The 27380-nt window shown below is 38.7% G+C and overlaps 1 protein-coding gene across 2 annotated transcripts in view; it reads left to right on the top strand.

Moving 5' to 3' along the window:
* Nucleotides 1–27128, top strand: part of EFCAB11 (EF-hand calcium binding domain 11) — a 64529-nt gene extending 37401 nt beyond the window's left edge. The window contains exon 6 of one of the 2 annotated variants that reach the window (XM_087922084.1): nt 26925–27128. In XM_087922084.1, coding sequence (XP_087778210.1) covers nt 26925–26997 — 73 coding nt within the window. In that variant the 3' untranslated portion in view covers nt 26998–27128. Of the gene's footprint in view, nt 1–161; nt 2152–26924 lie in introns of those variants that run through there. The other variant, XM_026712923.2, reaches the window with a different exon arrangement.
* The last annotated feature ends 252 nt before the right edge of the window (nt 27129–27380 follow it).

Here is a 27380-nt window from a genome sequence, read left to right as displayed (position 1 = left end):
GGATGTTTTATTGTAAAAAGTCCTTTTGTGCATTTGAAGTGCTGGCCTTAGATATTTGTCAATTAGATATTAGTCTTTGCCTTACAGAATCAACATACTTTCATGATATAAAATATAGAACTATTTCTTTAATAAAGTATCCAAATGTTTTTCTTTTATAGGGAGGTTGATCAGGATTCTGATGGCCGTATTAGCTTCAATGAATTTGAATCAGCAATGAAGTATGGACAAGAAAATTTGTCTCATCTTACCTGAAGTTCAATTTGTTATAAACTTGCAAAAGAACTGCCGTTTCCAAAAGCTGCAAAACATTTTTTTTTCAGCATTACAAATCTACACAGGATCCAAGGAAACAGAGAAACCCTATCCATTCAAACTTCCATGACATGTATTGACTTTGTTTAATTACTTCTTTAGTTTTGGTTCTTCTTCCTCAATATTTATGCAAAATTAATTGATACAACTGCATGAACATGGAAAAGGAAAAACAATGAAAGACTGCTTAATTAAATGAAAAAGCCAATTTATTTGAACACTTCATTCCCAGAATTCTGTCATTTCCATGAAGGCCGATCACAGTCTAGACAAACTAAATCCAGTTTTTCTATTCTGAGTTAAATAATCTGGAAGTGGGATTGGTTCTAGGTGTTCTGTAAAGAGGAAACAATGGGATGCAGAATGGACTGCTAGCCTGCAAAATCTGGACAACCAGTAGGATAATAGCAGAGATAAGAAAGCTCTTAGCTCCTTGTTGCCATTTACTGGTCATCCAGATTTTGTAGTCCATATCTGGTAATCTTAGCTTTTGTCTCTTAGAAGCAACTGTTTGATCTGGCCATTGCTATTTTAATTGAAAGAAATGTGAAGAGAAACTGCTTGGCTCTGGATGGATGGGTTGGTTGGTTGGTTGGTTGATTTTTTTATAGCCCACAAGACAACTCTTTCAGTCAAAATACAATCATTACCTTTTCTGTGGCTGGATATTTCACTTGAATTGCTAAAAGAGAACTGCAGCAAGTGAAAAAAAGAACCTAGCTCAAGCCTGTAAGCCCTGTGGGCTGAATCAACATTGCATAACAGTATGAAAAGAATGATCTGACCATGAATTAGCAGTTAGCAGGCCACCTAATACAAATATTTGTATTTTTAAACATGCTTTGAATTTTCCACAGACAAAAGAGCCGAAACAAGAGAATGCAACACACAAATTGTGTTGAATAAGCAACAGCCTGAAAGCCATGCCTCCCAGAATCAATGAATGCAAAACAGCCATCATCAGGAAATGCCTTGGATATGATAGTGGTGACTGCTTGCTGAATGTACATGTGCCCATCCACTCTGTGCATGCTCTTGGCTGTTCCTGTTTAGGGACACTTGCTGTGTTTAAATCTCAACATTAGAAACCAAGGGCATAGATACCGAATATTATGCACTTTGAATAATGCGCACATACTGAGTGCATTGTGCACTCTGAACAACCTGAAACAACGTACTGCTAGAACTTTTCTGTATTCGCATCCTTCGTGTATGGGAATATAGTCACGGTAGAGTTGCATGAGCAGAAATATCTTTAATTTTGCATCCAGCACCTGCTTTTCTTTTGAAGGTAGCATATTAATCTTCCCACCAAAATTCAGCTTGTGCACATGAATTCACACAAAACCCCTCCAGCAGTAGCTTATTTCTCAAGCAGACAGGCAACTGGGCAATGGAAAACTGCTTTCCTCTTCCTGGCTATGCGGACTGCTGTTGGATAGATGTCTTCATGCTGCATGTCCATGTGTCATATGAGTGCATGTAACCTCAGAGCCTGCACACCCTGTTTGACCTTACCTCCCGGTCTCACTGTTATGGTTTGTTGGTGTCTGGGAAACAGGTAATTTGGAAATAGTACAAGTTCAGAACAGCTACATATATTTATTTATTTTTCATATTTCTGTAGTGCCCATCTCCCAATGGTCTCTTGACCATATTATTTTCTTATCTAAAAAAATGGATAGCTGTATCACTTGTACAAAGGATTGTTACCAAGGAAACTTGTAAAAAGACCACCCTAATAAATTTGGAGATAAATTGGATCCTAACGGTTAAAATATTGACAGGATTTCTGCAACCTAATCCTCCCATTTTGAATAAATCTGTTTAAAGAAACCTCTTAGTATCCTGATCTGGACTATCAAGAGTTTGACATTATCAACATCATCATTGCCCATATGTGAAGGTACAACCTGTATAATAGCAGAACCTGTAGAAGTTGTGGCTTCTCGGTCTTGGGAGATTTTTAATAGGTGAGGCTTAAATCATAGTTAATTGTTTAATTGTTTTTTCCTGAAAAGGATTAAACTAGATGAATCTTGCAATCCCTTCCAATTCTATTACATACTAGCATGGCACTCAAGTATTTTAGCCACTGTCTATGGAGATTCTCAGATATCCAGGTCATGGTTGTCCCAAAGTTGCTTTTTGACAAGGCATTTGGAATTTCTGGTTTTTCTTTGAAGACGTTTCACTTCTTGGATGAGAAGCGAAACATCTTCAAAAGAAAACCAGAAAGTCCAGTTGCCTCTTGAAAAAGCACTCTTGGGATATTTTAGCCACTGTTTGAGTCCAGTGTGAAGTCAGCCTGCCAAGCCTCTGCCATTCTTAGAGCTCACTTTCTGCTGGAATTAATTTCCAAAGTGTTCTTAAAAATAACCAAGAGCAGAACCTAGTTCAGCATGATTCCCTGGAGTTACATTTATCACAAAAAATGGCCTAAGAAACCGGCTCGGCAATAGGTCTCATCTTCTGATTGAGGGGAGAACAATCGTGCCTTGTGTCATGATTAACCAGTTGCTTGAGCAGCTTGGCAGAATTCCAGGGGGATAGCCTTCAGAAAATCAGGTGTCCATGTAGTAGATGATCTGGTGCCTGTCTAATGTATACTTCTCCTTTGGACTCCAGTGGAGATAGCAATCTTTCAGCACTTGTCTGTAAAAGTGTCAGTGGCAAACTTAGTGCCAATGGAGAGGATCCTGGTTTTACTTCCTTCCAAATGAAGAGCTGCCTGCACAAACAGTTGAAATCTATGAGTCAGTGCTAGCAATTTGTACCTGACAGGCTACTTTCCCATGTTTGCAAACTGTGTGTGACCATAAAGCCATCTGATTAAGATTTGTTTGTCCAGAGAAACAGGCCTAAACATTGCAGATCTTGTCTGTGTTCATGTCGTCTGCACTACAGTAATCGCCTCTAACAGCTCAGCATGAATTAGCAGTTTAACTGTCTGGGTCCTGCATTTTGGGAAGTGCTAGTGATAGGGAGATTAGTGCACTCTCTTCACATGTCTGAGGACATGTGAAGAACAGTGATGCCAGGACCTGTAATTCTCACTTCCTAACACCTTCTCCCTGCACAACTTGTCTGCTGAAGGGGATGTGTCAGAAGATAATTATCAAGGAAACAACATGGAGGAAGTTTCAAAATCTGTCTACTCATTTATTTATTTATTAAATTTGTTTGCGGCCCATATCGCCATGAGGAGACTCCAAAGCCATGATCTGCATGATAGCGCTGATTGTGTCTGATGCCTCTAGATCACATGTTGCTTGCTGGATGACAACTGATTTAACAACTGCGCATGGATTTTGCTGTGCTTGCAAGCAGATACTAGTTGCATAGTGGTCATACTTATTACTAAATATGGATTTAAGTGAATTGCTATTTACATTTCATAGAAGAAAGAGAAAACATGAAACTATTACTCTATCCTTAGTTTAAACTTGATTGAAAACTATGTTTTGCCATTCCTGCATTTTTCACTCTGGTCTTTACTATGGAAAATTCCTCCAAAATGAATTAGATCGGAAGAGAGTTAGGAAACAATGTGGCAAGGAGCAATCATGAAAATAAATACTATCCTAAACAGCAATGAAATTAGTTCACAGGATTAATTTGGGTGGTGGTGGTTTATACCATGAACCTTGAACGTGTTAAGTTATCTAAGGTAGCCATGTGTGTATTGGACAGCCATTTAAATTTGTTTAACAAATAAGTCAATGTGTGTAATATTTTATAACAGAGATAGAAGCTAGATCACCTTTCCCCAGTCTGGGGCATCCTTCTAGATGTATGGAATGATATCTAGAATCTTCATAAATGCTTATGTTGTAAGACTGCAAATATAAAAGTTTGGAAACTTTATTTTCCACTGAGCACAGGAAATAATAAATGGATGCAAATTTCAATTATTAATTTCATAAGAGCAGACAAGTTGTTAATTAGTAATACTTTAACCTACAATTCTAGGAAATTATTTGAAAGTTAGTGTCCCCTAAATAAGGTTTATTAGATAAAGTTTACACATTATTTAAAGAATACAGCCAACACTATAAATATATCAACAAAAATGGGAAATGCATTTATGTTGATTTCAGTGAAGTCTTAAAAATGTAACTAGAAGAAAGGAATTTTTTTGTTGTCTGGATTCCTGGCGACCCCATAGATTAGTGCAGGAGCAGGGAACTATGACCCCTGTACAATCTGTGAACTTCAACTCCCATAATGTCACATTTTCTTGACAAAATTTTGGAATGGTTTGCCATTGGCTTCTTCCTGGGGCTGAAAGAGAATAACTGGTCCAAAGTCACCTAACTGGTTTCACATCTAAGGTGGGGATTTGAACGCATAGTCTCCTATTTCCTAGCCTGGTACCTTAACACTATATCAAATCAGCTTTCCAGTAGTATATGTATTCTCCCTTATAATTCACATGTTTAAATCTAAAGAACCATTTTATCAACTTATTTTTGCCTCAAAAGTAGTTCTATAGTATGAAATAGTATGAAAAAGTATCAATATTCAATCTATTTGACTAAAAGGATTTTAAAATGTGGGTAATATATATAAATCCATGTACAGATTATAAACATTTGAGTGAAAATTGTTTTTAAGGCTCTATGAGGAAATAATGGTAGAAAATATTAGTGAGATATATTTTAAAGTGATCTATTCATTGTTGGCTTAGGTTTCATAAAAAGCCAGGTATTCAAGGAATGGTATTAATTTGTTAAAAGTTGCTAGCATAAGCAGTTGGTTACAAGACTGCTAATATAAGACATTCCACCAATAAGGCAATGGCTAAAGAGGTTCAAAGAAATGTTATTTATACTGGAACTTAATACAAACTGGTGAAATTGTCTATTTTTGTTGTATAAAAAGAATGAGGCAATGAGATATAATCACTTGATTTAACTTTAAGCATGTGAAAATTATATATCAGTACAAATTGTCAATTAATTTAAATAATAGATGCTTACAATTAAAATATGTACAAAATTGATGTAATTGTATTATTTAATATCAGTATATCTAATCACATAGTATTTATAAAGTTTTTTAGGTGCTAGGTTTTTTATTGGGAAGAAGGAAGAAAACTCAAAATCTTAGTTTCAGAAATCTTGTTGTGGAATTTAGGAAAAATATACCATTTTAAAACAGTGACTAAAATGGGAGAAGCTGAACTTCATAATATTTTGCTTGTGAAGAGATAATCAGAGGCTTTTTCAAGCTACCCATTACTTGCAATTGGATGAAAATGTAACAATAACGTAAGGGACAATATGGAGAGATTTGGTTGTCATACTGATTTCTTTTTTCATGAGAAAAACCCACCAATTTTCTCAAAAGAAAAAAAGTAATCACATGCTGCTTCAGAATCTTCTGAAAGCTTTTTATGTTTATCTTTTTACTACTGTGATATGTGTGCCTAGAAGTTCTATTTTATTATGTAAATAATGTTATGCAGTAAATGTTTTATTAAAAAATTCTTAAGATCTTTATTTATTTCTGTCATATGTCTAATTCTGAATTGCTTAATATGATTTATTTAGTATGCCTAATGCCATATCTATGAAAATATTTTCCAAATGGATAAGAATGATAAGCTTACCCTGTAGGAATATATAAAAATTCTATGTGTTGCTGGTTACTGACCAGTGGTGGGATTCAAAAATGTTTACTACTGGTTCTATGGGCATGGCTTGATGGGTGTGGCTTGGTGGGCATGTCAGGGGAAGGATACTGTAAAATCTCCATTCCCTCCCCACCCCACTAACCTGATTTCCAGTTCCGTTCTCCTGTGCAGGGCAACAAAAGAACACCCAGCCAATCAGCTGGGACTCGGGAGGCAGAGAATAGATGGGGACGGGGACAGTCAGAGGTGAAATTGCAAATTACTCAAAATTTCCACTACCGGTTTTCCGAACTACTGGTTCTTCAGAACTGGTCAGAACCTGCATAATACCACCTCTGTTACTGATTCTAATATGAAACCACATATTAGGAAGATTCATCAATCACAACAAAACAGATTTTTTGGAAAATGCCAGTTTAATCTGAATGAGCTAGCATGCTCGTGTAATTAGCACTTGATCAAAGTATATTCAGAATATGCTTGTCTAAATTTAGCCAATCTATAAAGCTTTCAGCATTTTTTCAGGATTCATGTCACATGTCTATATTAAATATAGATTATTGAGAACTTTCATTTTACTTATCAAGAGCCTGAAACTATGATTTGAATGTAGCCAAACAAGACAATTCTTTGCAATAATCTTTTCAGCCAAGGAATGGAAAAATATCTTAAACCCACTGAGAAAATCTCAACCTTCTTGAAACTCAAGTGATATGAATCCCACTGCTATTAGTGAATTGGGACTTGTTTTTCTGTTCAATAAATCTATCCATACCTGGATTTCAGAGGTTCATTCAAGATTTCTGTTCAATGTCTCTCATAAGATTTAACAAGGTATAGAAAAAAGAATGACTTCTTTTTTTTCCCCAGGTAACCCTGGGAAAGATTTTTGCCAGTCATTTGGTGAGCTACTACTAAATTAGTAGTAAGCCACTTGGAATCCTCCAGATATTTTGGATAATTGCCTTTGCTATTGGCCATACTGGTAGAAGCCGATGAGTGTTAGACTCCAAAATATATGGAGGGCACCAAATTGACACTTTCTGCTGTTCATGGTTATGAAGCCAACATTTTGCTTAGAATAAGACCCTTTCCTGTTTTTATGTGCGAAGGAAGGAAGGGAAGGGAAGGGAAGGGAAGGGAAGGGAAGGGAAGGGAGGGAGGGAGGGAGGGAGGGAGGAAGGAAGGAAGGAAGGAAGGAAGGAAGGAAGGAGCACTGATTACAGGCTTGTTGCTTCTTTGCTTTATTTTCTTTTAGGCAAATTAACATGCTAGCATAAAAGTAATTGGGCTTATTTTAAAGTTCTCTTGCTGGTGCTTAGATTTGCCTTACGGGACTTCAGATAGAAAACTAACATCTGGTGTTTGAGGTTGCTGGGGATTTTCACCATATTATCTGTAATAGCTCCACTATAAATAAACAAAATGAATAATTAAATGAGCACTAACATAGCCTGAATAATAAATTGTTCAAAAACATTCTCTGCAGACGACCTGGTACTATATATTTTTTTGCAAAATACCTTGGCTTGGATTTTCAGACTAGATTCTCCCTTATTATATAGCCATGATGTAGGATTATGTCAAAACCAAAAATTCATAATCTAACATCAAGATAGTTTCACTGCAGCTAGATGAAAGCATAATCATATTTATTTATTAAGTATTTTATTATAAAAAGAAAACAATCTGTCTCATGATAGTTTTCTTAACAGCTTTTTCCATAATAGCACATACAAGCAGTAGAGTCTCAGTTACAAATTAGACTGAACTAATACTTAAAAAAACAATACCATGAATTAATATGGTAATATGGCAATATGAGAACATAGCCAAGATTTCTGTTGAGATTAATATGCTGGATAGAGCTGTGCATGTTTTTGAAAATTATTTGGAAGTGTGTTTGCTCAGTAGGTCTTTAAAAAACCCATTTTTTTTCACATTCCCACTTTAAACAAATATTCTTCCTGTGATATTCTGCATTCTGAAGCACTTCTTCCAAACTGCTTTTGAAGGATATGCAACCCTAAAACTAGACTACACACTTATTAAACTTAATTTTGAACTTCTAACGTCATAAATATGATTTCTTTTTCAAGGAACGCTAGATTGGCATATGTAGATCCCCCCCCCCCCACCCCCGTTTTATCCTCACAACATCAGGCAAGTTAGTTAATGGCCATTAAATATCTGAATAGCTACTAAGAGATTTGAACACCCATTGCCAGATTTCAGGTACAAACATGAATTATACTGCCTGTTTAAAAAGACTCATAAATTGTCATTGAAAAAAAATGCTACAATATGTTTCTAAAAATAAATAAAAATATTTTATAGGAATATAAGAGCACCCGTACTGGACACGTTCTACAACAAGAGTCTTCAAACTTGGCAAGTTTAAAACTTGTGGACTTCAACTCCCAGAACTCCTGAGCTAACATGACTGGAGGAGGAATTCTGGGAGTTGAAAGCCACAAGTCTTAAAACTGTCAAGTTTGAAGACCCCTGTTCTATAATCTCTTTTCATGGTAACCAGCAAAATGTCTTTAGGATGCCTACAAGTGGCACAGGAATACAACCACCGTTCCACACTTGTGTTTCCTTGTGTTCCTAGCAATTGTTATCTAGCAGCAGCAGCTTACTTCTGATAGCAAATGTAATATATAGTCATTACGTCTAACCTTGAAGATAAGATCAGGGTTTTAGTGTGGCCCCCAAATCACTCCTACTGTTGTTTTGGTTCTGGGAATTCTATCCTAACATAAAACATGCAGTGGGTTGTATTTATTTTTTGGCATACTAGATTGTTATGCCTCACCTGTAACCACAGGTGAGCAATTACAATTCTGAAGTTCCAAAAATATAAGCAACCAGAAACAAACCCCAACCAAGATAACTGCTGAAGTTTTTCCAGTCCTCAGCAGTAATTCCGTTATCTGTTTGGCAAACCTGAAGTGCCTATAAATCACAATACCTCAGAGAATCTTCACAAGACTTTCGCTCTAACAAGACACTTTGCTTCTGGAAAATTTCTCAAGCCAATCCGTTTCCTTTTATCCCCTAAAGGGGGCGTGTTAGTCTCATTAATCATTGGCTTCACGCTTCTTTCCCAATTGAGATTGACGTCTCAATCTCCGTCTATTTCTCACGACAAGCCAGGATCCCTCAAACCCCTCCTCTTTCGCACTTGAAACCTCTCGCATGTTTCCAGATTATCTGTTCCCGGCTGCTGTATAATCAGGGAGATTTGGGGGGGATCACCTCCAATAAATCAGGTTCGTCGCTCATAGCTAAGTCCACTTCCTCATCCTGGCTGCCCTTGGAATCACTCAGCAATGCAGGCTCAAATTTCACTGCCAGATTCTCTTCGCTTGAGCTCACATCTGCCAACGGAACAGATTCCAGTCCCGGAGTCACAACACTAGATATATTCAGAAGCACTGTTAATGTTATTCTTTGGCACAACTCCCAAGTTTTGTGCTGTGCTATAAAGTTGCAGTCCTATACATGTGTGCATTGGTGTAAGTCCTAAGAACTCATCGAAATTTACTCCTTATATATATAGAATGGTGTTTTAAGGTTTGTGAACCCTCCACACAAGTTCTAAAACTAAATATTGAGAACCCAATTTTAAAAATGAATCAAAGCCATTTTATTTATTTATTTTAGCTTTGGATAATTTTTCTCAATACATTGTAGGAAGTTAGCACCCACCCCTCTCCTAGAAAAATGAAATATCCTGGGAAATATTAAAAAGGCAGAATATTTCCCCTAAAAAGAGTAAAGTAGAAACTCAGAAAAGCAGAAACTCACCCCCCCACACACCTTTGCTAATGGGCCATTAAGGCCTAGGCCAAGAGTATTCTACATAATAAAGGGTCTACCCATCTCACCACCTGGCCTGGGAAGATTGTATCAGCCAACACTCAGGTGAAGCCATGTGATCCAGACAAAGCCTACAAAGTTAGCTAAGACCCCCACCCCTGGGAGTCTTGACAGCCAGTGGGATATATTTCTTACACAGGAACAGGAAACACAGGTGGAGCCCAACAGAGGTTATATAAGGGTCTCTCAGCATCTTGGTCTTCCCTTCTTGACCTTCTCACCTTGAAGTATGTGATCATCCTTCTTTGGAACTTCAAGCCATGTGGTCCTGCGGTCCACCATTAAACCATCTTTCCAAATAGCCTCCATGTTTCCAGTGTCTTTTTCCCCACTTGGAACTGAACCCAGAAGGATATTTCTTGAACAACGTAACATGTGGGGACAACATATCACATTTTAAATCATATATTTATGTAGAAATATTGAATATTCAAAAGGATTCACAAACTTCTTAGTCCCACTGTGCACTCACATACCTACAACTGAAAATAGTTATATATTTCTTCTCTCTTTTTCCTCTTACTATTATTTCCCTCTCTTTATAATTTATACAGTACTTTTATTGTTAAATTATTTCAGGCCAAAAATCCTCTTCCTCAGCAGCATGTTAAGTGCATCTGAGTTGAGGGGCTTGTCATCCAACACTATTGTATATTTTGCATCCATGAAATTTATTTAGTAAAATGCAAGAGTGGAGTAGCATTGTCTTCTCCTGCACAGTATGAAATGATGCCTTTGCTATTGTGACTACAGCAATCAGGCACCTCCAGGGCTTGTTTTATCTGATCAGCTGAGACTTCATGACTTGGGTGGCCCTGCTGAGAATTATATACTCCTGGCATCCTTTATTCATCTCTTCCAGGAATCCCCCTCTTGTCCTGATGAGTCAGCATAGCAAGACTTGAAGGAGGGTCTGGCTAATTGCAAAACTTAATTGTATAGGACTGGATCTGACTTAAGACAGTTCTTTGATATGATTTCAATCATTTCTCAATCACAGACAGATCTCAGAAACCAGAGGTGTTTATTTATTGTTTTAAAGCCTGTCATATATGATTGGACTGCAGTCAGTGTATTTATTTGTCAAATTTAGAGATTGCTCATCTCACTCAAAGAAAAAATCTATTTATTATTCAGACCTATATCAGATGATAAAACACTGTGATAAAAACTTATCTCTTGGGAGGATCTTTATTCTTTGAATTCAATCTACCAAATGGAGCAAGTGATTTACTGGTAAGCACAGGTAATCCTAGCAGGATTCCTACAGGAAATCTCAGTTAATGAGAATTCTATAAATCTCTTGGTGAAACCTGATACTTCTGGGTTGTATTAGAGGAAAGATTTCTTGACTTTGCAAAAGCAAAAAGCATAGATTCTAAGCTTGACTGCAAAGCTATTTCTCTATGAAAACATATCTTTTAGTCAATTTTTATTTGCTGAAATAGCAAGGAAGTATTTTGGATATTTACTTGAAATTACAAAAAGAGCAGAAAATCTAGTGACATTAAGGTGGAGGCTAGACAGTGCCAAAAGTTTTCTTCAGGGGTGGGAAAGAGGATGGCTTCTTTCTAATTTTACCCAGTTTAGAGGGGTGTTTAATTTTTGTCTTTGTATTTGTCCTTTTAAAGCAGGCTTGTCCAACCCGCAGCCCGCGGGCCGCATGCGGCCCAGGTCGCCTCGTAATGCGGCCCAGTGCCCATCCCAACCTTCGTGCCAGAGCCAGCGAGGAGGAGGAGGAGAGGCAGGCGCGAGGCGGGGCAAGGTGAGTGCCACGCCAAGCAGCAACAGAAAAGGCGGGCGCTGTCAGAGTGCCACCTCCTGCTGTTGCCGCCGCTGCCACCCCCGCCACCGCTTCTGCCCCTGCCGCCGCTTCTGCCCCTGCCGCCGCTTCTGCCCCGCCACCGCTGCTGCTTCTGCCCCGCCGCCGCTGCCGCTGCCGCCACTGCTACTTCTGCCCCCGCCGCCGCTGCTACTTCTGCCCCCACCACCGCTGCTGCTTCTGCCCCGCCGCTGCCGCCCCTGCCACCGCTTCTGCCCCCGCCCCTTCTGCCCCCGCTTCTGCCCCCCCCCGCCGCTTCTGCCGCCGCCACCACCCCTTCTGCCCCCGCCGCCGCTGCTGCTTCTGCCCCTGCCACCACCACTGCTTCTGCCCCTGCCACCGCTGCTGCTTCTGCCCCGCTGCCACCGCCGCTTCTGCCCCCGCTGCTTCTGCCTTCCAGTCCTGCCGCATCCAGCCAGGCCATTTGCAAGAGGAGAGGTAGGCGCGAGGTGGGTGAGCTTTCTTCCCCCCTCCCCCTCCCCCCACCCCTGCAAAATTTGGCCAAAAATAAACTGTGATAAAAAACCGTGATAAAAAAACCGTGATAAAAAATAAATATTTTTTAATAAATAATTAATAATAAATAATAAAAACATCTCACTAACTTCATTTCCAAATAAATTTAATATGTTAACATAATACAAAAATAGTTATTCCAAATATCAGCAGCTGTTAATGATATCAGATGCCTTTTCAGGTGCTTCTTACCTAATTAAATCATTCTACGACTTGTATTTGCTAAATAATAAGCTTCATTGGTTAGAGTTGCTAACTGAGGCATTGGCAGTCTTGAGAACATTAATTCTTCTAACTGATTAAAATGGCAATATCAAGTTATATGAGTGAAAGTGAGATGGGCAGGATCTAAATTTGATAGGTAAATGAATAAATAGCTAGTTCTACATTTATGTTATAAGGATATGACCTTATAAATCCTTTCATGAATCCATTTGCATGCTGAACTAACAAAAGACGTCTCATTTTCAATCCAATTTGCTTGTTAATCACATCCTTCTGAGTCAGATTTTAACAACAACAACATCCCTTAATGGGATATGAAGTTCAATCAAATTAACTAACTGGCAGGTTTTTCATTGGTCAACAAATATAAAGAATTTCTATAAGCCAAAACAAAGTTTACAGGCCAAACAAATAAACTTCCTATGATTTATTTATTTTATTTATTTATTGCTCAGGAGATATTTAAGGATGGGCTTGTAACATCAAAGTGAATCGATCCACAATCTATTGATAGTTTTATGAATCAATTATATCTATTTAAAAACTTAAATTATATGGTTGGAAGGGTCCAATCCCATACTAAATACAGGAATCATATTAAAATATACTTGATGTGAAGAGTGCATCTGATAAATCACGACAGTGATTTGTCATTTCCTTGATCCATATTTTTTGCAGACAATGCCCCTGACGAGCCAGATCTTTCACTTCTTCATAGTACTGTAGTGGGCTATCACCTACCATGACTCTTCTCTTCAATCTCTTGAAGGGCATGAATTTCTCTACTCTGATTTTTAAGGTCATGAAATCCTGTTTCTTTTTATCTCTTTCCATACCCTGGAGACTTGGAGCCTGGTGGTTTTTGTTTTGCAAATGCTTGAAAGCAGTTGTGCTGAATACTACTTTTACTTCTGGTTGTCATTCCCATCCATGGTTTGAATTTTACTCCTCTGTTTAAATTTCCTCCTTAAGGAGATTTTACTCCTCTAGCATCCCCTGCAGCAATCCTTCCATTGTTTCTGATAGATGACCATGCTATGGCACTAGGTGAAATGTGACCAATATTCTGGCTGTTTCTTTAAACACAACTGCAAGTCCACATCAGCTATAAATACACATTTATTGAATAAATGGATCAATAATAAAATACAGCAGGTTTTCAGTCATGCCTCAAGCTTTACAAGTCATAATTACAGAACTCTGTCCAGTTTTTTTCCCCTTTGTCATTGCCTTCTCAGACTTTCAAATCAGCTAGTTCACACTGTAAAAAGAAAAAATTGTTAGGGGTCCCCCTTTGAACAAGCTTGCTGAATCAACTCTATCAACATCCCCCATTAACTCTCTGTTTGCTCATTGTCTCTGTAGTGTATTTAAATAGAGACTTCTAGGGCGATGTTCCTATTGGTTAACAGAAGCAACGATACAATTGGTTAGTAACGTTAGTACCTGATTGGCCGTCAATAGCGGCGGGAAGTTTAGCTAAATGTCATTGGTTGCGAGCCATGGAGCAGCCACTATAAAAAGGGCTGCTGCGGTTCGACTGCAGTTGAAGTTACTGTTATTATGGTTGCGAGCCATGGAGCAGCCACTATAAAAAGGGCTGCTGCGGTTCGACTGCGGTTGAAGTTACTGTTATTATTAAAGAGCTGAATTCAACTCTGGTCTGCGAGTCTCTTTACTGGCAACAGAACACTGGCAACGAAGGTGGGATAAAAGAGACAAAGACCGTAAGCACGTGGCAACGGCAGCTGAAGGACCGACGAGATGGCCGGCAACAATTCGCCACCTGCACCGTTCAACCTAGCCAAAAAAGACTGGGAGTCGTACATTGACAGATTCCTGAAGTTCTTAGAAAGCAACGAGCTGCAAGGAACCACTGACCAAAGGAAGAGAGCCGTATTCCTAACGCATTGCGGTCCGACTTTTTAAAATGTCCAAAGCGTTAGCAAGACCAAATGATGTTAAACGGATGGCATGGCCAGACCTGAATCGGATGTTGAGGAACCATTACGCACCGGCCATATCCAACCTAATTAAAAGACACGAGTTTTACAAGCGGGACCAACTAGAAGGCGAGCGCATTGGAGACTTCGTAGCAGCATTAAGAGACATTGGGGGGGCATGCGAATTCCTCAACATAGACGAAGCCATGAGGGATCACATAGTCCTTGGACTAAGAGACACAACTTTACAGAGCAAACTATTAAACCGACCAAACATCACCGTCAACGAAGCCATTGCTGAAGCAACTGCCGCTGAAGCCGCAAAGAAGTCGGCAGCAAAAATGAAGAAGATGAATATGGCGAGCAGCCCGAGCATGAACAAAGAGAAGAAGACAGAGGGAACCAAAAAACACGCTGCCACATGCTCTCACCATGAGGACATCGAATCATCAACCGATTCAGATGACGAAGACGAGGAAGTGAACAGACTCTACTCAGAAAGGAACCAGAGCGAGAGAGATGAAGCAGAAGATCTGAATTCCAGTGTGCGGGTTGCGGTGGAAACCACCCAAGATCTGAGTGTCGATTTCTGGATGCCACCTGCCGGCATTGTGAGAAATGGGGACACATCGCAAGGGTATGCCGGAACAAAAAGAGCTATAATTCAAGGGGACAGGGCAGTACCCCCTCCCCAGAAACAAAGGAAGGACAACCGGAAACCATTGGAACTGTGGCGGAAAAGGTCAACGGAAAGATGAAAAGGAAGAAACGCACCAAACTATCACAATTGGGACAGCCAGAACAACAAACACCAAGAAGGTTAGAATCAACGTCCTGATTGAAGGCGAGCCGTGCAAGATGGAAGTAGACTCCGGTTCGTATTTATCAATGGCATCATGGAACACAATAAAAAGCTTAATTCCTGATATAAAACACAGAGAACTTGAGAAGCAAAGCTTAATCATCAAGGACTACCAGGGTAACAAAATACCAGTAGTAGGGCTAGGTCAATTCAAAGTAAGTTTTAAAAGGCACACCAAGATCCTGCCATTAACCATCATTGACAGAGATTGGCCCAGCCTGCTCGGTTTAGAATGGTTCGAACCGCTCGGGATCGAGGTGACAGGAATAAACAACAACACCATGACTGACTGGGAAAAAGACCTGATGGAAGAATTTCATGATGTGTTTGACGGGACCTTAGGCAAGTACTGTGGGACCCCTATATCGTTTAACTTAAACCCGAACGTAGCTCCAGTTAGACTCAAAGCCAGATGGGTACCATTTGCACTAAGACCTAAAATTGACAAACAACTAATCAAACTAATCGCTCAGGGGGTTCTAGAGCCAACTGACCACGCCAGATGGGAGACCCCAATTGTGACCCCTATAAAACCTAACGGGTCCGTGCGCATCTGTGGTGACTATAAGGCCACCCTGAACCACGCACTGCAACAGAGTGCATACCCTGTTCTGGTAGTCCAACACCTGTTGCATTCATTGGGAAGAGGCAGAATTTTTGCAAAACTCGACCACGCGCAGGCATATCAACAATTACCCATTGATCCTGAAACAGCCGAGGCACAAACCATCGTTATGCACAGAGGAGCATTTAAATGCAATAGATTACAATTCGGCGTAAGTGTAGCCCCTGGTGTTTTCCAGAGCCTAATGGAACGCCTTCTACAAGGTCTAAAAGGGGTGGTGCCCTATTTCAATGACGTATTAATATCTGCTGAAAACAAAAAACAACTAAAAGACCGTTTAAGGGCAGTTCTGACAAAATTTAGAGAAGCAGGACTCAAGGTCAAAAAAGAAAAATGCCAACTTGCCACAAACCAGGTCGAGTTCCTGGGATACCTTATTGATGAAGCAGGAATCCACCCCACACACAAAAAAATACAAGCGATTAAGGAAGCCCGCAGACCCCAAAACAAAATGGATTTACAGCCTTTTTGGGGTCTCATTAATTTTTATCATGTCTTTCTGCCACATAAGGCAACAGTAGCAGAACCACTGCATAGACTTCTCGATAAAAAAGCCAACTGGAAATGGGGCCACCAAGAAGAAACAGCATTCAATCTAATCACATCAAAATCAGTATTGATTCAATACAGCAACACGCTACCTCTAACAGTCACCTGCGATGCTTCGCCTTTTGGAATAGGTGCAATTCTCAGCCACACACTACCAGATGGCAGAGAAGCACCAATTGCCTTTTATTCCAAGATGTTATCCAAAACTGAAAGAAACTACAGCCAACTAGACAGGGAAGCTTTGGCAGCCATCTTGAGAGTGAAACGTTTCCACGAATACTTATACGGTAGGACATTTTCTTTGATTACCGATAGCAAACAATTATTGGGAATCCTAGCTGGAGACAGGGCAACCCCCAATATCCTGTCCCCAAGAATGACTAAATGGTCAGAATTTCTAGCAGCTTACAGTTACAAACTCATTTACCACCCGGGAAAAGCCATAACCCATGCAGATGCCTTAAGCCGCGCACCACTACCAGGACATGACAACAATCCAGCTCCCACCACACAGACCCTACAAATTGAAACGATGCCAAATTGGCCAATCACTGCATCAGACATCACCAGGGAAATGGCTAAAGATGCACTGATGAGCTGGATATTGAACTGGGTGGGACAGGGTTAGCCGGAAAACATGAAAACCAAGACTTTTAAACCATTTAAAAAACGGCAAACTGAATTATCGCTGGAAAAGGGGTGCATTTTGTGGGGAGACAGGGTGGTGGTTCCAAAAAAAGTTACAAGAAAAGGTGCTAACCATGCTACACGAAGGACACCCCGGCATAGTAAAAATGAAGTCCCTGGCCAGAAGCTATGTTTGGTGGCCAGGAATAGATAAAGACATTGAAGCCTGGGTTAAAACATGTAACAAATGCCAATCTTCCAGACCCACCTCCCCCTCAGCACCAGTCCTCGAATGGGAGACATCCCAAGGCCCCTGGTCAAGAATCCATATGGATTCTACTACTACTTTTCCTCCTCCTCCTCCTCCTCCTCCTCCTCCTCCTCCTCCTCCTCCTCCTCCTCCTCCTCCTCCTCCTCCTTTTCAACTCATGAATGAAGCATTATTTCCAAATTAGGCAAATACTTTCAGTCATAACTAATACATCTAATAAATTAAGAATTTACTGATTCTTAAAAGCCCAAGCCAGGTTCTGCCATTTCCCATATCTGCAATCCCATCAGTGTAACCCTCTGTGTGCTATTACCAGTTCCCTCTATAAAGTAAGCCTATGCCAGATCTAATTTGTTCTCCTCAGTCTAAGATAATGAATAGCATTCTACTCAAAACACAAGGTTAATAATAATTTTAAATTCTCTGCAGTCCTTCACAATTTCATTTTTGTTCTGAACAAGGACAATAGGTATCAACCAGTCATTCTAGTCCAATTTAATAAATGTTTCCTCTACTTGAACCAGTTTCTTAAATACTGCCATCTGGCAGCCAGTGATGTTGGGTTTTGCAAACATAGTTTGGTTTCACTGTCCAGAATGATGTTGGTCTTACTAGCTTTAAGACATTCATTGCCATTTTAAAACCCTGTTCACCATGTTTGCATTGTTGCTAAGATGTACAACTTCAAACATCCTGACAATTTCTCTCTCCTACTACCTCTATGGCAGCTATAAGTATTACCACAAAAATAAATCTCTTCAAGAATGTTGTTATACCAACTGCAATATATGAAACATGGAAGTGTACAGCCAAGATGATTAAACAGTTAAATGTTTTCCAACAACACTGCTTGAGAAGAATCCTCCACATCTCATATCGTAACCACAAAACACTAATAAAAAGATGCTACAAAGATCAAATTTAGAACACTTTTGTCTCAGTCTTAACACTAGAGGTCTCAAGACCAATCCACTTGAGGAGGGGTTACAGTTTTTTCTCATAAAATGCTATACTTTCTACTAACCACTAGAAGACAGACACTAGCAAATATAACAACTTACAATTGTACCTTCATCTCCACTGTGTTTTGGGACTTTCTTCAAGATCTGGACACACACAACTGTTATATGCTAATTTTTAGTAAACATATTACTATCAAATCACTGTTGACAGCTAGTACAAGCCAAAGAGGAACTACTATGATACTTTAGAGGCTGATCACAAAACAGATACAATCCATTCTTATTTTCTACATTTTGACTTTTCATTAACTGCTCACAAATGGTAGAATTGGTATCCTCAGAAGCAGAAATTTTCAAACTTGGAACCTTAAGAGATGTGGACCAACTGCCATAATTCAACTCCCCTGCACTTTTCCTGAATCTTTCTTCAGTTTGCCAGCTTAGTTTATTAACTGAGGAATAAAAAGAGGCAGACTGTATATGCTTGTTACATAAACGTACAAAAGCTTTTCAGGAAGAGTCATTTATATTCTGCCAAACTATAGAGGCTGGTGCCTTCCTCCCTCGTGGTGGTTACTTTTAAGTTGCAAAGAGTTGCTGGCCTTTAATCTGTTAGGATCAGTAATTTTAGGCTTGACTTTCATAGGTGAAGGCAGAAGTAGCTGCAGGGAAACCTGTCAGTCTTGTTAAATACACTCATGTATGCTGTCTTCCATGAATTTAGTGGATGTCAGTAGAAACTAAAATACGATAGCCATGTTTTAGCATAGAGACAGAAATGTGTTCCAGAAAAGTACACTTATTTTCTTCTGTGTCAGTTACTGTATGTTGCTAAAATATGCAGAAAAAACAAGAGCAACCACAAGTGATGCAGTCCCTTTTCTGGTATTTATTTATTTATCAAAATTTTATAGGCATCCATCTCACTGAAGGTGACTCAGTGATGAAACAAGAAGAATAAATAAAACAAATGGTACAATATAAAATACCTTATTAATAGGTACAGAAGCGAACAATAAAAACTGCAAGGATAAAAAAAAGCTACCTCAACAATGGATCCATCTTAGCAAATTTCTTTTTACGACTTGAGAACTTTACAGAATATCATAAAGGATGGAGCTAATTTAATTCTGAGGGAAAGAATTTTCCAGAAGACAGGTGTCATGGTAGAGAAAGAACATCTCTTGGGTCTTATCAAATGAAGGGTCCTAGCCGATGGTACTATATGACTACTCTCTGAGATTTAGTGGGGCAGGCTGTGTAATTGGGGAGAGGCGATCCCAGGTAACTTCAGTCCCATGACATGAAGGACTTTAAAGGTTAAAACCAGCACTTTGCATTGGACCAAGAAGCAAATTGGCAGTCAGTTGAGTTTGTAGTGCTGAGGTGTAATGTCACCAATTGAATTCTGAATTGCTTGTCACCAGTTGAATTCTTCTGGGTTCTGAGTTGCTGGGCCAAAATCTAGGAAGGAAGGAAGGAAATAGAGATGAAGGGTTAGAGTTGCTTAATATTTGATGTTCAAGGTTAGCATAAATTTACTGTTAGGTTTTGAGTTGCTGAGCCTATCAAATTCTAAGACTATCTTATCCATACTGCAAAATTCTAAATGACTTTTAGGTGGCAGTAGAGAGATGACAACATTCTCCCTACAGTTTGGAAAACTGGCTGCAAAAGAAGGCAATATAGTAGGGCAAACTGGATGAGAAACTCAGAAAAATCCTGGGGCCCAAACAGCTGATATTCATACACTTAAACTGAGAGCTTCATTCCTTGTAGCTTATTTCTTTTTCTTCTCCTCTAAGGTTCTCAATATCCTTATTTGTTACCTATGTTATTAATAGAAGTGTTACCTTCCCCCAGTGTGCTCTTCTGGCCACCAGCTAAGGACAAAAAAACCTTCATAGTAAAAATATTAAATTAATTTACCATTCAGCCAATTCTCTGCTATCTGCAGTTAGGAGTTGCTTCTTCCTTTGCAATTGGACATCAGAAATCAATTAATTTTTTAGGCAATCCGTAAGAGCACAGCAAAACAATCTGTGAGCCAACTGGCTAAGGTGACAAAGGACCTGGGCATTGAAGTCCACACTTCTTCAAGTTGCTAAGTTTGAAAAACACTGATGTAAACTGTTGTAACAGAAGTAATTGTTCTAATATGTAATACTTTCTATACAGCAATGATAATTTCATTGTGATGAGATAATGAAAAGCTATTGGGAAGAGAGCCTGTCTCTTCTGTCACAGGTTCAATTTTTTTTTAAAAAATGAAAACGTTAACACTCTTTACCATCTGCATCAGCTACTTTGGAGAATAATTATTATAACTAGTAATGACATAGCAAACAAATCTTAGTTTATTAATTTTAGTACCTAACTCAGGGGATTACATTTAGGCCTTTACTATTTTAATTAATGACAGGATTGATCGAGTTATTTTTTATGAATTTTGTAAGTTGACTAGTGTCTGTTAAGTTTCAATCTTATAAACCAATAAAGAGCCAAATAATAAGACTGGGAGAGAAATGTTTTTCCCCACATTGTGATAATCCTAGAGCTAAGCTACAGCAATATGAAGGTTCTTGGTGAAGGAAGAGAGGGGATGAGCATGTACTGCAGCAAATTTTAATGGCGTTAAAAACTGCCAACAAATCTCTGAAAATGCCACCAGGCAATGTCCGTGTATCATGTGATCACAGAAAAAGTCAACCCTTGTGGTTAATCTGGTGGCTATGAGTGAACAGCTGAGAATAAGTTTGCATCACAGGAAATAGTTCAGCTCTCCTTATCGCCGTGAAGCTCTTTTGCTCTGCTTGTGGAGTGATGCTAGCGGTTGCTTTCTGACACCCCGAGGCAAGGATTTCTTTGGGATTCTAGTCAGAGAAATATCAGCATCATGCTCCAATTCTTATGTATGTTGTGAGGCCAGGTTGGTTTGTGCTAAAGCTCCTTTTGTATGCAAAGTGTGCTTTCTCCCTATTTCCCATCTCTTTGGGACTCTTAAGTATGTGCCAACTGAAGCATGAGAAATATATAAAATATAGTACTGCTGCCCTATAATCTGTCCTTTACTTTTTGCAGTATGCTGTGGAATAGGGTCGAGTTTTTAAATATTATCTGCTTTGTGGAGACATAGTGGTTGGCAGTTTTTCCACTTTATTTTTCTGGCTTTCAAAATAGGAGGAGGAGGAACACAGTTTGCATTAGATGTTGGTCTTGTATTATAGGCAGCTACAGAGATGACCTTGGAGAAACTATTCAGTACCACTTACAAAAATATGTTTAAATTCTGGGAAAGGAAAAAAGCAGAGAAAAAATTTAAAGTCCCATCCTTAAAAATCCCACATTTGGCTACTCCAATTTAATCTTTGCGGGCCTGTTCTTGAAGACCACCCAAAAGTTTCAACTGGATTGAAATGAAGCAGCTGAACTACCATAGTAACAAGTTCAATTTATTTGGGAGGTGCCCTTGTGGTCAGTCTCTTCTTAGGTGAAGACATGATACTGATTGTTACCTTCAAGGGCTGCCTACTCTATGTGGAACCTGAATTCAATGGTTCCAAGAAAGAGGGGCTTTCCTATGCCAAAAGAATGCCAATAACAATAAACTGGGGTGGGGGGGGCAGGGCTGTTCTCCTGAAGAAGTACTGTCATTTTGTTGTTGTTTCACTGGAGGTTTTTTAACTGTAATTGTCAAACTTCAAGCAACTCAGAATTAACAGATTAGAGCAGCATAAAAACCCGTGAAATTCATTAATTAATGACTTGGCACCAGATATTCTATATATCCTTGAAACTATGGCTCTTTCCGAAATTGTTGTGATCAGTTTGTCACACAATTATCTACCCAAGGTACTAATGGGTTGTGCTATGGCATATTTGCAATTTCATACACCTAGATGTGATTTTAACTTTCGTAGTCCTCGACTTATAACAGTTTGTTTAGTGACTGTCCAAAGTTGCAACAGCACTGAAAAAGTGACTTATGAGAGAAAAAAAAGCGTTTTTTTTCCTCTCTTTCTCTTCTTTCTTTCTTCTTTTCTCTCTCTGTTTCTTATGTAATGTTGTTATGTTATTTTTTAATTGTAAATTCAATAAAATTTATATGAAAAAAGAAAAAAGTGACTTATGACTGTTTTTCACAGTTACAATCTTTGCAGCATCCCCGTGATCATGAGATCAAAATTCAGATGCTTGGCAGCTGATTCATACTTATGACCGTTCCTATGTCCCAAGGTCATGTGATCACCTTTTACGACTTTCTGACAAGCAAAGCCAATGGGGAAGTCAGATTCACTTGACAGCCAGGTTACTAACATTAACTGCACTGATTCTCTTAACAACTATGGCAAGAAAGGTTGTAAAATGGGGCAAAACTCACTTAACAAATCTCTCACTTAGCAACATAAATTTTGAGCATAAGTTGAGGACTATTTTCTATCAGTCTTTCTGGGGACTCTGGCATTGACCTCTGACAGAACATCCACTGATGTTAAACCAATTCTTGTTTATTTTAAGTAGAACATGTGAGAGAAAGGGCACAGTGGCTAGCCATTAAGATGCTGAGTTGTCTACACAATTCACAAAAGGAATGTGACCTGAAAGCTCAGACCCATTGGAAAGAGATATAGATTATATAGACTCAGAATTAACTGAGTTGATTAGCTATGCCTCTCTGAAATTCAAGCCAGAACTCTTTTCCCAAAGCAGAAGCATGAATGAAGGAAATAACAAACTGGTTTTCTCCAGGAGGACTGGACAAGATTGGGAAATGAATTTATCACATTTAATTTGCAACCTTATCAATGGAGATCAAGTGGAGTAAGTAGCCAGTTTTAAGTTTCTGGGTGTTACCCTAAAAGAGGACCTGACCTGGGGTGCTCACATTGCAGCATTGGTCAAAAGGGCCCAGCAGAGATTATACTACCTGAGACTTCTCAGGAAACAACAACTGAATGAAAAACTGCTGGTGACCTTCTACCAATACACACCATAGAGAGTATTTTAACTTACTGCACTTCTGTACGGTTTGCCAGTTGCACAGTGGCAGACAGGAAAGCACTCCAGAGGGTTAATGTCATTGCCCAGAAGATCATTGGTTGCCCTCTCCCCTCTTTGGAAGAGCTTTATAGGTCCCGCTGCCTTAAGAAAGTTCAAAACATTCTCAAAGATCCATCTCATTCTGGGAACCCTTTTTTTGAACTATTACCATCTGGCAGACAGTACAGAATAATAAAAACAAGGACAAATAGACTGAAAAACAGCTTCTATCTCAGGGCAGTAGCTCTTTTAAATTCTTCTGTATCGTGCAGTGTTGGGGTTTTTTGGTTCAATGTGTGGAGCGTGAAGGATGTGTGTTTTTGTTTATTTTCATGGTCATGATGTGCACTGAAGATGGTGTTTGATTTCGTTGTACGAGGTGCAATGACAATAAAGTAAAATAAAGTAAAGTAATCAGAAACCACTTTCATCTGGACCTTGTTGGGAAGATAGACTGATACTAAGGATTGAATTTATTTGTTTAATCAGACAACAATTAAGAGATGATATTAAGAAACAAATGTAGATTTAGATCCAAATTACTCTTAACTCTTGGGACAATATGGTATAGATAAGTTGCTGTGATAATTTTTTTACAAGTTGATCAGAATTAGTAGTTCCAAAGAGTGCAAACCCAATATTGTAATAGTATTAAGAGTATTAAATTAGGGGGGATAAAATGTTTATATCTGCTGGGTTATTTTAATGTATCTTTTTCTTGTTTGTTCTGTGCTTTTTCTCTTTTTTAAATTTTTTTTGGGGAGTTTTGTATTTTAACTTTTTTGAATAAAATTAAAATAGTTATATAAAATATATTCATATATACTTAGATCAATACATTCTAAGCTCGACAAATCTGTTAATGTCATCGTCTCCGGCATAAAGCAATTATTAAGGATGAATAATAGGCAAATAGTTGTGTATAGAGTTGAATCAACCTCCTTCATGATGCTGAAACACTAAGCATGTAGTTCTGGCTTATGCATCACCTATCAACTTGAGAGATATGTCAGGCTTTGGGCAACATATGAATAGCCATACTCCATATGGGTGTGTGTATGTGTCAATATTCACGTTGGTAATGGATTTAAAGATGTTCAAAGTAACATAAATCTCTTAAGCATCTGCAAGGCTTATGAGAACCAGTATTGCCTCTTATAACCCAATCTTTTCAATGTAAAATAGGGAACCTAGAAGTTTGATCCCATCCTATTTGGGAATGGGAGACATGTTTCCCCCATTTCCAGAGAAACAAAGGCTTATACTTGAGGAAAGTTTTTAAATGTGTTTATTAAATTATTTGGAAGAACTACAGATATTGAAGTGTGTGTGTGTGTGTTTGTGTGTGTGTGTGTGTGTGTGTGTGTGTACGTATGTGTGTATGTATTCCATTAAACTAAATTGTCCTTATTTCTGAATAAACATGGCGCTGGATAATCTTTGCTGACTTAATTAGGCAAATACTTCACTTTTGATTTGTTTAATTCTTTTTCTGTTTCCTTGCACGTTCAATGCATTCACAACTTTGGAATTTCAGAGAAACTGTCATGGGGAGGTTAATGCTTCAGCTTGCCATTACATAAATTATGGAGAGGAAACACATTAATCTGTTAGGTCTGTGCATTCCAACCCTAAGCAGTAATGGAAGCTGTGTTATATGAATAAAGAAGATTAGATGGAACTTCAATTTGACCTAAAGAACTTTTCCTTTTACTTAAGAACAGCTCCCAGATATGTGGACTGCAGCTTCCCTAGAAACAATGACTTTTTCTAAAAGAAGGAATCAACTTTGCTTAAATTTTATCCCTTTTAATTTATGCACAATTCAAAATGCTGCCCTTTTTCACAAATCTCAGAAACAGGCATATTTATTTTGCCAAAGTTAGAGCTTTTCCTCCTCTGATTCATGACATGAGCATTTGATAACGGATGCAATTTTGTCAGAAAAGTAACATAACCAAAGAATAGCAAAAAAGTAAAATCTGACTATTCCATATAAATTTTTGCACTACATTCCGAGGGCCTGTTTCCTTTCTGAAAAGCCTTGAGAAGTTAGAGTGCAGAACTAACAGAAGGAAAAGTTAGATACCTTCTCCTCCCTGCTTTTTCTAACACAAATTACAAACACACTATTTATTGAAGCTGTTTGAAATCAGTTGTTAGAAGATGCTGTTGAGGAACATAATTCTCCCAGTCTGTCTGTCCTACAGATATGTCAGATTTGTTGTAAACTAGGGAATTCTGGGAGTTGGATATCACCTCTGAAAGGCAGTCAGGTTGTGGGGAAACTGATATAACCTCCAGCTTGTTGGGCTAAATATGGATCACACTTAGCTTATCTAAATTGTGGTACTCACCACACCTCCATTCCTCCCCACATTTGCCACCAAATGTTCTTGCCAATGCTGGTGACAATGAAATTTGGTGTTAAATTCTGTTAACAAACCACTTGGAAAATAACTTGAAATATAATCTTTAGCAAGGGTGTCAAACTCACATCGTCATGGTAGCATCATATGACATATCAGGAATTTCCCCCCCCTTCGCTAAACCGGCCGTGGCCGTGACCAGCGCATGACACATCCAGCCCACAGGCCGGAGTTTGACAGCCTTAGATTAGAAACTGACCTAGTTAAACATAATCTCTTACAGCCTTCTGGGTAGCCTTTTCACAATTCTGAGGGGCACTGGCGCAATATTCCCTTGAACACTCACCCTACATTCTTTCCTCTATTTTCTCCTCTGTTTCTTTTTGTCCATTGAGGTCAACTGCCCAGTAACTGGGAATTTAATATTGTAATACCGAAGTAACGGTGACATTGTATTTTGAATGATTAGCTTTACCACTGTTTTGAATGAGACATTTCCAACTAATAATTTCAAACTTTAAATTATACTTCCACTAAAACTGCTCCACATGGGGCAGGTGCCTTGAATCCCCCCTCTCTTTAAGAAGAAAATCCCATCTCCTTGATCTTTGGATAAGGCATGCAGATATGAAGCCATGTGTTAACAATGAACATGGACCCCATGCCCTGTGCCTTCAAGAATGGGGCCAAAAAAAGTGCATCAGTATCTATAAACAGAGGTAAACAAATTTCTGACAAAGACCTTTCCTGTTTGTTCTTCTTTGCCAGGAGTTTTTGTATATTTTGGACACCTGCTACCTGCCTCCCTTCTGGGTTTTATTGGCACTTGTTGAAAGCAGCGGCTCACCCAGTGAAGTGTAGAGAACAGGCAACAGCCATTTGGCTTCTTGGCCTTTGTGGCTTTTCTCTGTTTGGAACCATGGCAGAAAGGCAGAGCATCATACAGAATGTTTTAATCAGTACAAGATGGTTGCACACAGCAGAGCTATTTATAATGTGCCAAGGAGACAGTTTCAGTTAACAAAAGGAGATAGTCATTAAATCAATGAGATTAGGTCTTAGCCTAGTTCTTAGATTATGAAAGAAACATCAAAATATTTATTTAGGGGGAACAGATGTCTCAAAAGTTTGAAACAATGAGGCACAATGTTCAAGAGCTTTACATCCCTCCATATAGCAGTGCTCTGATATAGAAAAAATCCTAGTAAAGCATAAGGAAATCCTGTTCTTTATAATTATTTAATGTATTGTTATCCTGATTATTTTCTCCTTTAGATCGTTGCCATACTTGGAGGGAAAAGCAGCCATCAGACATCCACAAAGCAAAATGCGCAACGGAAAAGAATAGAAGCAAAAAGCAAATCAGTTCTTCATTAATAGATACTGGTCAAGTTATTCCCTTTCAGGATAAATAATGTTCTGCAAACATGAAGACACAAAGTCAGAAATACTAATAAAAATGATAAAAGAAAATGGTCACCATCAGTTTTGCTCTATATCTCACATCTTTCTATCCTTGCAAGCCAACTTTGCTTGCACCACTTTATACAATTCTTCATACATGGACTTTAGTTCTTTAAACATTTTGCCACTTGTTTAGGATATCATAAAATTAAAATGGCTATAAATTTCTGAGTTTTACTCTCCTTTTCAATCCATTCATTTTTACTTTATATACTTGTTCTGCACTCCATGGTTTCCTCTATCTGATATATTTCATTGTGCCTCCAT

Source organism: Pseudonaja textilis, chromosome 1 (genome assembly GCF_049901715.1).
Source record: "Pseudonaja textilis isolate UNSWEBS1 chromosome 1, rPseTex1.2, whole genome shotgun sequence".
In the NCBI taxonomy this organism is placed as follows: domain Eukaryota; kingdom Metazoa; phylum Chordata; class Lepidosauria; order Squamata; family Elapidae; genus Pseudonaja; species Pseudonaja textilis.
The sequence above is the reverse complement of the archived record's forward strand: the minus strand, read 5'-3'. Positions and strand labels throughout refer to the sequence as shown.